This window comes from Toxorhynchites rutilus, chromosome 3 (genome assembly GCF_029784135.1).
Source record: "Toxorhynchites rutilus septentrionalis strain SRP chromosome 3, ASM2978413v1, whole genome shotgun sequence".
Classification (NCBI taxonomy): Eukaryota; Metazoa; Arthropoda; class Insecta; order Diptera; family Culicidae; genus Toxorhynchites; species Toxorhynchites rutilus.
Window position 1 is genome coordinate 183,088,425 of NC_073746.1, and position 15,719 is coordinate 183,104,143.

At 42.5% G+C, this 15,719-nt stretch overlaps 2 protein-coding genes across 4 annotated transcripts in view; one reads left to right on the forward strand and one right to left on the reverse strand.

Annotated features, from left to right (window-relative positions):
* LOC129780465 (transcription factor TFIIIB component B'' homolog) lies at positions 1-14,123 on the forward strand. Of its 3 annotated transcripts, none has more exons than XM_055788778.1 (6): positions 1-117; positions 185-520; positions 576-1,217; positions 1,277-1,428; positions 12,442-12,632; positions 12,689-14,123. In XM_055788778.1, the coding sequence occupies exons 2-6, from the start codon at positions 226-228 to the stop codon at positions 14,019-14,021; spliced, it is 2,613 nt and encodes an 870-aa protein (XP_055644753.1). In that variant the 5' UTR covers positions 1-117; positions 185-225; the 3' UTR covers positions 14,022-14,123. The 3 variants fall into 3 exon arrangements, with proteins under 3 accessions (XP_055644753.1, XP_055644754.1, XP_055644752.1); XM_055788779.1 differs by having other exon boundaries at positions 26-135; XM_055788777.1 differs by having other exon boundaries at positions 30-520.
* The window catches only part of LOC129780466 (glutathione S-transferase C-terminal domain-containing protein homolog), a 20,444-nt gene continuing 18,839 nt past the window's right edge, over positions 14,115-15,719 (reverse strand). Inside the window, exon 2 of the mRNA XM_055788780.1 lies at positions 14,115-14,825. Coding sequence (XP_055644755.1) covers positions 14,146-14,825 — 680 coding nt within the window. The 3' untranslated portion in view covers positions 14,115-14,145. The remainder of the gene's footprint in view (positions 14,826-15,719) is intronic.

Here is a 15,719-nt window from a genome sequence, read left to right on the forward strand (position 1 = left end):
TGTGAAACCACCATGCAACAGACTGTCAATTTCGTTGTAATGATAAACAGCAGAGATTGGCCCAAGGCAGCGCCAGAATGTCTTCATTCTGAAATAGTTCATGGGAGGATTCGGCATGTATAAACATTGCTAGAGGTTCTTGAAATCTTAAGACACAATGTAGCTAAGTGACACACGTTTTCAGTTCTAGTGGTGTGAAATTCTTACAGAGTGAATCTGTAAATCATGGCAACGAGACGACCACGCGTTAAAGTGGCTGCGAATTTGTCAATTCGCAGACCACCAAAACAAACTAACTGTGAATCAACTGAGACAAAACTCGAGAAGACCGAATCCGTTAGCACAAAGGAAGAACGGAAAGCTGAGGATCCAAGTGAACTGATTGAAGACAAGAAATACAATAATCTGGGGAGCAAAGATGTGAATCGCGAGGATGGTAAAGATACCAAAGTTAAGATTGATATTTTGAAAAAACATGAATCAAATGTATGCGAAGATCAGTCTACTTTCAAATCACCAAGTAAGAATATTTATGTACGTATTTTCGTGATTATTAACGACCTTTTTTATTATAGGACCAGTTGAAGAACCAGCCAAAGTAATGACACCAGCGCCAATTCAGCAATCTTTGCCGGTAGTCTGTACCGAAGAACCACTTTCACCAAGAAAAATAGATTCCAAATTTGCGTACCTCAACACTATAAACAGCTCCAGGAAACGCATCCGTACTGAATCGATGACTTCGAACAAGTCCTATTCGGAAGTAAGCTTGAAGTCTCGCAAAACAATCAAACAGGAAGAATCCCAGAAGGCGTCCGATGCAAAGCGAGATCTTCGCAAGCGTCTCAACAACATACAAAATGTTGACAAACAGTCGCTCACAATGTTTGACATGATCTATTATAATCCCGTCAAGAACCCTATGAAAAATCCGACGCTGACAAACAAAAAGGGTTCACTTGAAAATATCCCCAACACGGTGGACAGAGACTCACACAGTGTCAGCAAATCTCGCTCACCTACACCTGCCCCCACGATACCTCCGCCCCCGGATCCTCCAAAGCCACTCGTACAACTAACGCCTCAACTCAAACTTGGTCCTAATGGGGAAATGATTCTGGACGAAACCAGTCTGGTGGTGGAGAATGAACGGGAGCGGGAGATTAGGGACACAATGGCCAAGCAGGAAATAGTGTACGATGATGAATTTAGTGGGAGTATGTGATGTAACATTCGGGGTGCTCCCACGATACTGAATTTGTAATTTTTTTTTCAGACTCAGGATACTACAGCCGATATAAAAGGACCAAAGATTGGCCACCTGAAGAAACGATTCGCTTCTATCGTTGTTTGCACACAATTGGGACGGACTTTTCGATGATGATTCAACTGTTTCCGAATCGCAGCCGAAGGGATCTTAAACTTAAGGTATGTTGGTTGTGTTAGCATTTGCATTAAAAAAATGTACAATTTTCAGATGGCGATAAAAAAAACTACAATTTGTAATTTAATGTGACGAATTTCCCATAAAACTTAATTTTATTGACCATATTACAAAAATATTTCGAGGTCCTGTCGGGCGGCCTTCCTCCGCCTTATACCGAAAGAATGTTATCAAAATTCTGCTATTTATGCTTCTATTACAGTAAATTTTAACGTAGTGTAAATTATCAAAGTTTATATTGTTTTGTTGAGCTGATATGTTTATGTTCGCAATGAATGTCTGCCAAAATTGCCATCTGCCAACTTGAACGCTGTTTTATGCTACATGAATCTGCCGTTGCGTTGATGTTAAGCTATTTGTCGAACCGCTCTTGATATGTTGATTCCGACGGTACGAAATCTGATATTGTCCAGATTGAAAGTGGCGTACCGCAAGTGTCTATCTTAAGCTCTCTATTATTTTCAATGTTCATAAATGACCTACCTAACCATATGAACTACTGTATGATTCACCTGTATGCCGATGACTGCCAGTTATACCTATCGGGGAAGCTTAATGGTTTAACAAATATCGTAGACATGGTCAACATTGATACTCAAAATATGATATCTTGAAGCAATAATAATGAATTGATTCTCAATGCTCGTAAGACTCAGGCTGTAATTTTCTAATCTAGACACATGAATATACACGGAGCACCTTTTATCAAAATGGGCTGGGCTGAATAACTCAAGAACTCGAGCAAATGAAATCAAACTTGGCATATAGAGGTTTTAGGGATCGATAAACGTTTCTATGGTGATTCGACACTCCCCTCCTCCTCTCTCTAAAAGGTGGCTGCCGTACAAATGAAACACAAATTTCTGCATAACTCAAGAACTAATCAAGCAAAAGGAACCAAATTTGGTATATGGAGGTTTTATTTTTTTTTCCAAAATATATATTTTTATCAAGGCTCATATGGCGTTAGCCTGACGGGGCCGAGAGTTCAATATTTTGGCAATATTTCTTATAAGCTATATTAGTAATATGTAACCGATTACTCGCGGTTGGCTCGAGGTTAGTATTACAAGTGTTTTCGTAATTGGGATGTTGCTGTCTCCAATGCTCTATAGGTGTGCCCGTCACGGGATACTTCCTATTGGGATGCAGTTGACCATTAATCAGCAACGCCCCTAGTCTGTATCCCATATCTAGCGTAACATCATTAAATACAACGAAGGATACGAGGGATACAACGAAGGAAACATCATTAAACGTTGACATCGGCGTTTCTGAGGAACAGGTATAGATGAAGCAGACGACCAGGATCACGGCTACCTAAGATATCGGGGATATCCGATTGTCTGCCTTGTGCCCTCAATGATCTAGAGAGCTGAGAGCGAGCAGCATGGAACCGGATACACAACCAGACAATATGCTCGATGTCGTGGTAGCCATCGACACAATTACAAAGATTGTTTGCTGCAAGCCCAATGCGATAGAGATGCGCGTTTAGGTTATAGTGATTGGACATAAGCCGAGATATCACGCTAATGAAATCACGACCTACATTCAATCCCATGAACCATGCACTCGTCGAGACCTTAGGGATAATCGTGTGTAACCAACGACCGAACTCATCTTCACTCCACATGCGCTGTCAAATTACGAGTGTGTGCTGACGAGGAATGTGAAAAAATTCGTTATAAACAATTTGCCTTTCAAAGAGTGTGCCTTCTAAAGCGCCCACCTTAGCTAGCGAGTCCGCTTTCTCATTCCCCGGAATCGAGCAATGAGAGGTAACCCATGCTTAGGTAATCATGAATAATTTTTGAACCAAACACTCAATAGTTGTCTTATTCTTGTTTGGAAATAAGATGAGCGTTTATAAACCTTCATTGAGCGGATTGCCTGTCTGAAAAAATAAAATAATGGTCGATGGGCAGTGTTTCTATTAGCGTAAGATAATATTAGCGTGCAGAATTTGAATTTGAATATCCATGCGCAGCAGGCGCTGACTTTAAACCTAGAAATAAAATTTTCATTAGTAACTGTGTTCTCAACCAAAGCAGTAGTTTGTTCTTCGGCTCTATCCGAGAGGTTATGGGCCCAGCGGAAAACTGAAGAAAGTTCGAGATTAGTGAAGAAAAAATGTCGACTGGAGGTAGTAACTCAGGAGGAAGCGGAAGCGGCGAACCAGCACCGGTACCAGCAGCAACTCAAGTTCAAAATTCGTCAACCCTACCGTCCATAGAACGCCTGACTGGTCGCGACAATTGGGCAACTTGGAAATTTGCGGTGGAAACATTTTTGGAGCTTGAGGACCTGTGGGATGCGGTGAAGCCGATAGCGAATGCTGATGGAATTTTCCCAGCCGTCGACCAACGGAAGGATAGGAAAGCGCGTGCGAAAATCATCCTTCTACTTGATCCGATCAACTACGTTCACGTGAAGGACGCAAGAACGGCAAGTGAGTGTTGGGCGAAACTGGAAGCAGCGTTTGAAGACACCGGTTTGACCCGGCGAGTAGGACTCCTGCGAAAGCTCATCACCACAATGATGGCCGCATGCGATTCTGTGGACCAGTACGTCACCCAGATCATTTCCACCGCCCACCAGCTTCGAGGCGTTGGATTTGATATCTCTGAGGAATGGATCGGAACGTTGCTGTTAGCAGGTCTACCGGAAGAGTACAAACCCATGATAATGGCATTGGAAAGCTCTGGGACTGCGATTACAGGGGACAGCATCAAAACGAAATTGTTACAAGAAGTGCAAACGCAAACCGACCGAACCGCATTTTTTGGGAAAAGGAAACCTCAAACGAGGAAGAAGCAAAGCGCAGCCGAAAGCAGGTCAGCAGAGCAGCCCAAGGGACCCAAATGCAAGCGATGCAAGAAGTTTGGCCACATCGCCCGAGAATGCCCAGCGAATCAACGAGGATCAGCGTTTAGTGCCGTGTTATCGACTAACAACGGTTCGGATGACGAAGCTTGGTATTTTGATTCAGGAGCGTCGGATCATTTCACCAACAACCGAAAACTTCTGGTGAACACGAGGGATGCACGCGGTGTAGTTATAGCAGCAGACAAAGTGACGATGAATATCGTTGCGAGTGGCCTGGTCAAGCTAGATGCGAAGTGTACTCCCGAAAGCCCACCGATAGAAGTCAACGGCACCCGAAATGTCCAACAACCTTCTTTCGGTAAGTCAAATCGTTCGCCGTGGACACGTGGTGCAATTTTCTCTAACCGGAGTCAAGGTGATCGACCCATCGGGCGTCGTCATAGCAACGGGTTGCCATGACATCGAGAAAGGGCTGTTTCGGTTCGAAGCGAAAAAGACTATAGCAACGTCAGTGGCATGCACATCAAGCAATATCGACACGTGGCACAGGAGAATGGGTCACCTGAATGTAGGCAGCCTGAAGCAGCTGAAAGGTGGTCTAGCTTCTGGTATACAGTTCGATGAAACGACTTGTGGAAATTGTGTCGTCTGTGCGATGGGAAAACAGTCCCGTCTACCTTTTCCTAAGGAGGGACATCGTGCAGGTCAAGTGCTGGAGGTCGTCCATTCAGACATTTGCGGTCCGATGGAGGAGACATCGTTGGGCGGAAGTCGATACTACGTGTCCTTCACCGACCATAAGACGAGACGAATTTCCGTCTATTTTCTGGAGACCAAGTCCGAAGCCGAGGTGCTGCGAGCGTTCATCCACTACCACAGTCTCGCAGAGCGGCAAACCGGATGCAAATTGAAAATTCTTCGGACTGACAATGGTAAGGAATACACCAATAAGTCTTTCCAGAACCGGCTGAGAGTATTGGGCATCCGGCACCAGACGTCAACGGAGTATACCCCGGAGCAAAACGGTCTGGCCGAGCGAGTTAATCGCACCATCGTCGAGCGGGCTCGTTGCATATTGTTTGAAGCGAAGCTACCGAAGGCATTCTGGGCCGAAGCGGTGGCAGCTGCAACGTACTTTATGAACCGTTCCCCGACCAAAGGGCACAAGCAAACACCGGAGGAGGCTTGGAGTGGCCGTAAGCCGAATTTGTCACACATTCGTGTGATTGGTGCCAAGGTGATGGCACACATTCCCAAGCAAAAACGGCGCAAATGGGATGCCAAGTCCAAGGAATCGATTCTCGTGGGTTTCGATGAAGATACCAAGGCATACCGCTTGTATGATACCGCCACGAAGAAGGTTTTCAAGAGTCGGGATGTAGTCTTCATTAGTGAACCGTCCCACGAACCATCCGATATCGTACCAGCTCCAGTGAGGAAGCCAACGCAGGTGCGTACATTCATGTCCTTGGATTTCGAAGAAGCACAAGCAGATGTCGTCGATGTCATCGAGGCGCACCCACCTGAGGAAGAAAAAGAAGAGGAGCAGTCAGATGATGATTCGGACGATTCGGAGGCATCCAACTACTACTCGCAAGTCGAAACCAGCGAAAGTGATGTTTCTGACGGTGACGTGACAATCATTGCGCTCCCCCCGCGACAATCTTCACAACCACCCGAGTCACAGGTATTGAGGCGCAGCGGAAGGGAGCGCGCATTACCAGGCAAGTACCTTGATTATTATATTCCGAGCAAAGGCCTACCGTCCTACCAATTTTCAGGCCAGCGCAACGTTCAGCCAACGGTTGGTTCGTCGGATCGCATCGGAGCAGCAACGTATGAAGAAGGGCAACTGTCTCGCTAGCCGCACCGCTAGTGACCCCCGTAGTTTCAAGGAGGCGTTACAATTCGCTGACGCCGAACTTTGGAAAGCTGCAATGATCGAAGAATATCAAGCGTTAGTGAGGAACAACACATGGGAGCTCGTCGATCTACCCCCCGGTGAGCGTGCAATTGGTTGCAAGTGGCTGTTCAAAACCAAGGAGGACGAAAAGGGCAACATCGTGCGGCACAAGGCTTCACCCAGAAGTTTGGTGTCGATTACTACGAAGTTTTCGCACCTGTGGCGAAGCAAGTCACGTTTCGCATGTTGCTAACCGTCGCTGCCCGGAAGAATCTGACTGTGAAGCACGTAGATGTCAAGACGGCGTATCTTAACGGAGAGCTGGATGAAGTCATCTATATGCGCCAACCCGATGGTTTACATACCGGAAATGAGGGTACCGTATGCCGCTTGAGGAGGAGCCTATACGGACTCAAACAGTCAGCGCGAGTATGGAACAAGAAGGTGGATTCTATCTTCAAGGCCATAGGGTTTATCCAGTCGAAGGCAGATCCATGCCTATACATCCGGAAGAAAGGAGGAGCATTGACGTACATCCTAATCTACGTGGATGATATGGTCTTCGTCGCGCAGTCAGAGGAAGAGTTCCGCTCCATCTTGGGATATCTAGAGCAACAGTTCGCCGTTACCAACCTGGGAGATCTTCATCATTTCTTGGGTATGGAGGTAGAACGTGGACAGAATGGCTTCAAATTGAACCAACAGACTTACATCAAGAAGCTAGTCAAGAGGTTCAGCTTGGAAAATGCCAAACCGTCGAAGGTTCCCATCGATCCAGGCTATTTGCAGCTGAAGGAGGAGGAGCATGACCAGCTACCGAATAACCACCAATTCATTAGCCTTATTGGAGGATTGCTTTACGTGGCACTGCACACTCGTCCGGATATTGCAGTAAGCACGACGATCCTGGCGCAGAAATCCAGTTGCCCCAACCAACAAGACTGGAATGAAGCTAAGCGAGTGCTGCGATATCTAGCAACAAGCAGTCACCTCAAGCTGGCACTGGGATGCAACAGCGATGGCTTGTCGCTATACGCTGACGCGGATTGGGCAGGAGACCAGCGGGACCGGAAGTCTAAATCTGGGCATTTGATCATGTTCGGAGGAGGCCTGATCCAGTGGGGTTCCAGAAAGCAGTCGTGTGTGGCCCTCAGCACAACTGAAGCCGAACTGGTTGCACTTGCAGAGGGATGCCAAGAGCTTATCTGGACGAAGCGATTGATGGATGAAATCGGCGAGTCTTCAACCCAGCCAATTCCAGTATACGAAGACAACCAGAGCTGCATCAAGGTAATCGAAAGCGACCGTTTGGAGCGAAGGACGAAACACATTGAAACGCAATTCTTTTTCGTTCGCGATCTCCATCAGCAACAGCTAATCAACCTGCAGTACTGCCCTTCGGAATCGATGTTAGCGGACATGTTGACGAAGCCACTGCAACGAGTCCGTTTGGAGGATTTACGAAGCCAAATGGGAGTAATTCAAGATTAGCACGAGGAGGAGTATTAGCATAAGATAATATTAGCGTGCAGAATTTGAATTTGAATATCCATGCGCAGCAGGCGCTGACTTTAAACCTAGAAATAAAATTTTCATTAGTAACTGTGTTCTCAACCAAAGCAGTAGTTTGTTCTTCGGCTCTATCCGAGAGTTTCAATGATCCCTAGAGCATAGTATATCGCACCCATTTCAGCGACATACACCGAACAAGGATCTTTGAGTTTGAAAGAGGCACTGGAATCTTCATTGAAAATGCCGAAGCCAGTGGACCCGTTTATAAATGAACCGTCAGTAAAGAACATTTTATCAGATCTAACTTTCCCATATTTTTCCGATGCCTCGTGAAGGGTGCACTTCATGGGTAAGGTACTGATGGTAAAAAGCAGGGGCTCTCAAACTATTTTGGGCAAGAGACCCCTTTTCCAGAATTAACTCATATCTTAGACCCCCATAGCCGAATTTCTTTGAAATTCCTATCTTTAGTTTTTTTACAGAATAATTATCAATTTGAAAACATTGCAGTTGGTTAAATGAATAAACATGACATTATTTTTTCACGGAGGCAACTGACGTAATGGTAACATCCGTACCTTCCCCGCAAAAAGTCACGAGTTCAATTCATACTCCGGACATTCTTCCAAAAATTGGAAGTAATGTGACAAACCAACCAAAAGTGTTGAAAGTCACTATAATACAGAAATATAATATTTTCTCATCATATTCAACAAAATAAATAGAGATAAAATTTAGTAATTATCAAGTGTAATTAATAATTATGAATACAAATTACTCACAAACTATAAAAACATTCAGATTGCAAACCAATCTATCCACAGCTACCAAAATATCAAAATACGGTTCAATATTGGTTAGTTAAAGCCTTAATTTTCCGCGTTCGTTGATTTTCAAATGGTTCCTTCGGTTTCGCGTTGCTTGCAACCATAATGAAGCTTTTTTCGACAAAGTATGATGATGGAAAAACTAGAAGATATTTTTTCAGATATTTCCCACATCGCAGGATACTGTTTTTCAATGTTTCGTTATAACTAGAACATATGAAAACCTTGGTTGTACTCCTGCCTCATCTGTGCTGATGATAGTCAACTTTTCTTGCATCAACTTTTTCTTCTTCTTTTTCTTCTTAAATGGCACTAACGTTCCTAGAGGAACTTCGCCGTCTCAGCGTAGTATTACTTGCGTCATTTTTACTAAAGATTGGACTCGAAAAAATGAGACACAGAAATGATCACCAAAAATTCAGTTTAAATCGTAGAAAAATCAATCCAAATGACATTATGTTCAAAACAAAAATTTTAGGTGGTATTTGTTGAGAATAAAATCGATGTATACTTACAAAGCCAACAAAGTTTTTCTAAGATCGAAAAAATCGAAAGCAAAAAAATCTTTTTTCTATTTTTTTTCAAGTACATTTGTACATTTGTACGATCCAAAAAATCGGAAATCGGAATGAAAAAGATTGATCTTCTAAAAATCGATTCGAGATCGCCCAATCCTAGTCCGCACCCACAGATCGCCTGCCACAACAGGTACTTCTTCGCGAATTTGTCCGTTTTTCTCTTTCGGAACATTTCCGGAACCTCCATGCGGGACGTACCGACAAAAAACTCGAGGCCGGGGATTTGTTTGGTGTCCGCCTTAATGTATGTCTCGTCGTCCATGACGAGACAACCTGGCTTGACCAGCCACTCACGATACAGCTTCCGTGCACGCCATTTGGCCACCGTGTTTTGCTTGTCAGTCCGGTTTGGCGCTTTCCTGATCTTGAAAACACGTAGCCCAGCTTTCAACATCATTGTTTGCTGGACGAATCACTTCGACGAATTGACCTTTTTGGCCACGTCTCGGGTGGAAAGGTTCGGGTTCTTCTTAAAGTACTGACTCATCTTCTGCGCCTTTTCTGGGTATTCCGTTTTCGGTTTTCGGCCGCTTCCAGGCCTGTACGACTGACCAGAATTATCGATCACCGCGCCCACCGCCATTTGCTGGCGTAGCTCTTTTTATTTCGAATGCATCTCGGAAACTACTTAACAGATTGTGATAAATTTTGCACACATAAACATAACACATAACATAACATATTACCAAAGATTTCATTATTTTTTACCCACGCGATAAAAAGTTACACCCAAAACAAAATGTCGCATTTTTTCCGAGTCCAATCTTTGGTACTTAGTTGAGATTTATATGCCAATTAACACGCCTTGAATGCATTCTGAGTGACAAGCTCTAGAATACGCGTGACCACAGTGCAAGTCGGAGGAAATTTTTTGACGAAAAATTCCCCTGACCAGAACGGGAATCGAACTCGAACTCCCGGCATGTTAGGTGTGACGCTAACCACCCGGCCACGGGAGCACTGATTCTTGCATTATCACCTTGGCTAATTCCATGGATGTGATATAGTACAGATTTATTATCATTGAGGAATTTGAAAATTTTGAAGATCTAAAAACATTTTAGTAGAATCCTTGTGTAATGCGTCCAAGTGAGTGACATATGAAAATATAACATGGTCTTGAAGCTTTTGTGATAATTTTGACAAATGCGGAAACTGTGAATATTCTCTTCTGCTTAAATTTTGTTTTGAAAGTTTTGCCAGAAAGTCAAAATATTATTGATTATTGATCTAATTTCAATCAAGTTGAATTCGTCACCCTGCAGCTGAAGCACAAATTCAAAAAAGCTGAAAATCTTGCTAGGCAAGAGACTCTTGGAGGTCAGCGAATGCCAGTGTGTAGAGGTAACCGAGTAATGATAGACTCCTCCAGCTTGAGAGAAAATCTGTTGGTATATAATAAATTGAGTAACATTTTTCTCTCTTCGCGACCCATTTCAAGTTTCTTGAAATAATTTTTTTTTAAATTTGTTACGCCATGCACATATATGACCAAGCATTTTGTCAATTCTTTTTCCATCACTTTATTCTAATTCACTTCATTTGGCTATGTAAATACCTTTAAATCTCTTGAATTAAATTAGAAGTTGAGTACTTTATCATTCAAGCTCCAACGTATTTCAGAACGCATATGAAATTGCAACCTAAGGGCAAGCTTGTTATACAGTAAAATGTCAGGAGCTTTTTTGAACATAAATTTGATGATGACTTCTTTCGTGTTAAATCGCGTATATGATGAAAATACAGAGACATGTTAAACATGCCTGAAGGACTCATACGCTCAAACACATTATCTTGCACGAACCTGTTCACGTTTTTTTTACTTGCCGAATTTTATCATCTTGTACTTTTTCATTTTCATCTAAGATATTAGTCATTCTCAGGGTTGCCACATATACAAAATATTCTGTTTTTCACAGATTTTTCGCCAAATTTCAAATAGAGAATCTGTATATACAGAATTACAGATTTTCTGCAAAGATACAGAAGTTAAAGATCCACAATGATTGACTCCATTTTGAAAGCAAAAAACTATGTATCGGCTCAAGGAGGAGCGTCAAGGATGAAATTGACGGAAAATTTAAGAAAAGCAAAGTTCAACAAAACCATGTATAAACATCATACAATTTATTATGAGAAAACTTTTTTATGATTTAATTTGTTGTATTGACACGACTTAAGCAAACCATAAATGAGAGCAATAAATTCAGAATGAAAAAAAACCTTTCTTTCCATTTTTCCGTTAGTTTTTTTTATACAGATTTTTTTGTTAAAAATACAGGTATACAGATTTTTTCAGAAAATATTACAGGATCAAACGTGGCAACTCTGATCATTCTTATAACAGAGTGGTTAACGTAACACAACTTATGTAGCATCTTAAATATTTCAAATATGAATTTATGTTATTTTATAGGGGTCGATATTCAGACCCGTAGACCCCCAAAACCTATTTTCGTTTCTGTCGACCCCTGGGACCCCCAAATCGACCCCAGAGGATGAGACGGATGAGAAATCTGTAAGATAATTCTGTGAACCGAAGAGTAAGCGGGGATACTCCTGCCAAGACTTCGAGACTCATCGTATGTGTCGAATGCAGACACCCCATGACTATACGCAAGCAACGATATTGTATCCTCTCCAGCTTGAGAATATGAATCCTGGCAGCTGATCGGAAGCAAAAACTGCCATATTCTAACACTGATAACATGGTTGTTTTGCACGGCTGAATGAGGTCTCCTGGATGGGCACTCCACCATGTTCCGGTTATTGTTTGGAGAAAATTGATTCTTTGCATTTCTGTTTCAAATATGCAATGTGTATTCCCCAGGTACATTGAGAGTCAAAATATACTCCAAGGTATTTGAAAAACAACAAAAAATTTTTTTTTTCGAGGTAACAGTAAATCTCGACGTTTCATGCAATTCTAAGATATTTGGCATCAAACTTTTTTTTTTCTGAAAACCCCGATTTCCTTTACTCCCCCCTTGGGTGATTTTTCGATTTTCAGAAAACTTAACTTTTGACATCTGCGGCAATAGTAAATGAAGTCCGAATGAGCTGATATTTTGCAGAGCGTATTTTATCGTGCAAATCAACATTTCGCAGGGAGTCCGGTATGAAAAATTGATATGACGATTTTCATTGGCACCCTAAACCATACGTTTTGCCTCGTCGCTTTGAACTTGATTAAAAGATCAGTCAATAAAGAGTTCTGAGATTGGACCCTCGAACGTTCGCTTAGTACATATAAATAATAAATAAATAATATAAAAAAATCAATTGTAACGGTTTTTTTAAACTACATAATCAGTTCTAACAGTGAATGTTTTTGTTTCTCAAACACAGTTCAAAAAAGAAGAGCGTCTAAATTTGATGCTGGTCAACAAAGCTCTTCTGTATCCGAAAGAGTTCAACATCGAAGTGTTGAAAAGCCAATTCCAGGAGGAAGATGAGCAGATAGAGCGACAGCGTGAGGTCGAACGCCAGATGAAGTTGGAGGCAAAGGAGAAGCTGAAGCTGGAGAAAAGTGCTAAAAAGTATTTTTTTTAAATATAAGGTGTTTCATGTATAGATAACTTTTTTTTTGTTTTAGGTTGCAGATAAATCAGAGTAAAAATCGGAACCCCAAAAAGCGTGTGAGCAGGGCTGCCCGTGTTATGCTGGACGGAGAAAGAATAAACAAAACTGAGCCTCTACTAAAGGACCCAAAGCCAAAGTCGAGGAAACGAAAAACGTTCGATAAGGAATCTCTAGAAAAGCAGGAAATTATTAAATTAACGGACAGCACAGCAATAGAAAGTCCACATGCGGTTGATGAAGATTCAGTGGACGTGGAAAGTTTTCCTAATGATGAGCATCATTCGGGCGAATCTGACATAGGAGACTCGCTGTCTGAGGTTAGAAAAACAGACGTGGAAGACATTCGTTACGTTCCGAACGTGATGTTCAAAGAGTTTGAAGCACCGGAAGCACCTGCTTCTGTAGAGCTGAATGAGTCTTCACATACAAATTCGGATTCCGTCCCAACTGTGGAAATTCCGAGCGAGCCCCCTCTTGACATCGAGGCAATGGACATCGATATTGTCGATGAAGAGTCAAAAAGTGTTTACGAAATAAAAGCTGAACTAAAAAATCAAAATGTGCTTCTCCACGAGGTCCACCAGAATGTCCCGGAAATAACGAATGTAATCACTCTGCAGAATCTAGATGATCAAACTCAAACGACGGTAACCTATCAGGAACCGGATGTTGTGGACAGTAGTGACATGGTCGATAACTGTCCAGATGTCGAGCTTGAAGCGATTGAATCTAAGTACTATGGTGGATGTGATGCGGTGTACATACCGATGCCAACCAACGCACCGATTGCGCACCCAGTGAAGGCTGATATGTACACCCGAAAACCTTGTCCTACGATAGCTACTCCCCCTCCGTCAGCCATCAACGATTCGCATTCAGTGATTTGCGTTGATGCACTCGAAAACGCTGAAATCACTCAAAACGAAGCTGCGACGCTGAATGCTGATCCCAATCCAGTTTCGACACAGGACAGGCCCGTCAAGGTGCAACCGGAACCAAAAGTAGAATTTAAACCCGAACCCGAGAAAGCAATAACTAACCCTGCCACCGAAGACATCTCCACTGCAAGCAGCAGCTCGGTTTGCAAGGAAGAACATAATCCTCCAGACGATCGGCAGCAGGAATCGGGAGAGACAGAAGTGGAACCCCGCGGTTTGGGTCTGCTGGAGGCCATTGATATTAACTCTCTCGTGTTGGTTGAAAGTCAAGACACGACGGACCCGGAGAAAACCATTTACGAGATTTATGTGATAAATCCGAAGACAGGCAAACTCAGCGAAAAGCCGCTGGACGTGCCCGAGGATGTAATCGAGAACATTCGTTCGATTCTGGAAGTCGGAGATTAAGTAGAAATAATGTAAATTGTTAAGAGAAAAAGGCAGTAATTAAATTAAGTGAAGTGTGATTTTGTCTAATTTAAAGGCGAGTCAGGAGAGATGTTCAAGAAACCATGTTTTATTCATTGTCTAATTACTTACGGCGTCCAACCAGGATTCTGTTTTTAGGGGTACAATTCTCCGGATTCAAACGTTTCTGCTTCACCGTGTAACCGAATTCTTCCGCCCGCAATGCACGATCCTTGTCTATCACATCCATGCAGTAAAAACCTTGGTGAGATTTTTCAACGTTGGTTCTGTCGTTATCCAAATCATGTGTTTGATCTGCACAGTGCGCAATGCACAAATACTCCTTGAGTAGCAAATTCGACTGTTGGAAAACCTTGCTCCTAGGGTACCTTACTCGATCAAACTCGTACAGCTTACCATAGCAGCAGGGGCAGCACACAAAGTTCGCATTTCGATTGAAGCATTTTTCCAGCACAATATCGGTGGCAACGCCACAAGCGTGTAGCGATACTCCGATGTCGAAATTGGCCTCGAAGTAGTCCAAATTGCACTGCAAATAAACAACATTTGTCAGCCCCAGTCGCTTCACTCGTTCCGTTGCCAGCTGTTGGGATTCTTCCTTGTTCTCGAGCAGATAGATTGTACACTCGGGCAGAAGGTACGCTAGCAGTATCCCCAAGTGTCCAGTGCCCGAACAAAAATCAACGATTACATCTCCCGGGCGGGCCAGCGTTATCACCTCATTCGCGAGACACTCCAGCTGATGCTTCTTGCGCTGGACGCGTTTGTTTGGCAGTTTTCCACCTGGAAACATAGTAACAATTGTTCAGCTACTTTTTTTTAATGTTACTGATGATGGACACATAAGTTGATTGCTTTTTTTTGTGATTCAAATGATTCCATTCTGCGAATGTTTTCATAAGTGCCGTGTTGAAACCATCAAAGGACCACTTTTTGTAATGCTAATATTGGACCAATAATTTGAGCTAATTATGGCTAATCATAGAACCAATCATTAGAGAATTGCATTCGTTTTTCACATTTCCCTCCTGTATAAAACAAATGGAATTTTGATTATTGTTCATCAGAAAATATTTGGGTATCCCACAGCGAATCGCTCATTTTCGATTACTGCCTTGCGTTGATCTTGTTGTTGGTTGAATGACAAAGATGTCCTCCGGCCATGGTACCGCCCCGTGGGAAAGAATCTGCACCATGAGAAGATGCCTAGGAGTTCTTTTTTCCAAAATATATAGGGGAAAAGCGGTTAAAATTAACACCCTAAGGAATATGCCCATTTACTGCGTCCACATGCTGCTAAAATTTCCGTTCTTCGGAGAATATTATAGCTTAACTAACGGTTGTTCAAGATATCAAACGGTTTTTATTATAGAAAATAAAAATAATACATTTTTCATCAAAAGGAAATATGATGTAAAATCAGTGTTTGAATTTCGATCAAAATCGAATGATACACAATGTGTCATGCAAGTAAACTCTCACGAACATATAACCAAATATGAGAGGATCATTCAGATACTTGTATGAATGTCAGTAATCACTTGTGTAACATTTAGTGATTAAACTAAGAGAGGAACGAAGACTGTTGATTGCATATCCGATCTGTATCAAACATCGCATACCATTTTCGAAGCCTGCATACAAGTTTGAACCGCATATATCGTCCCATTTTACTAT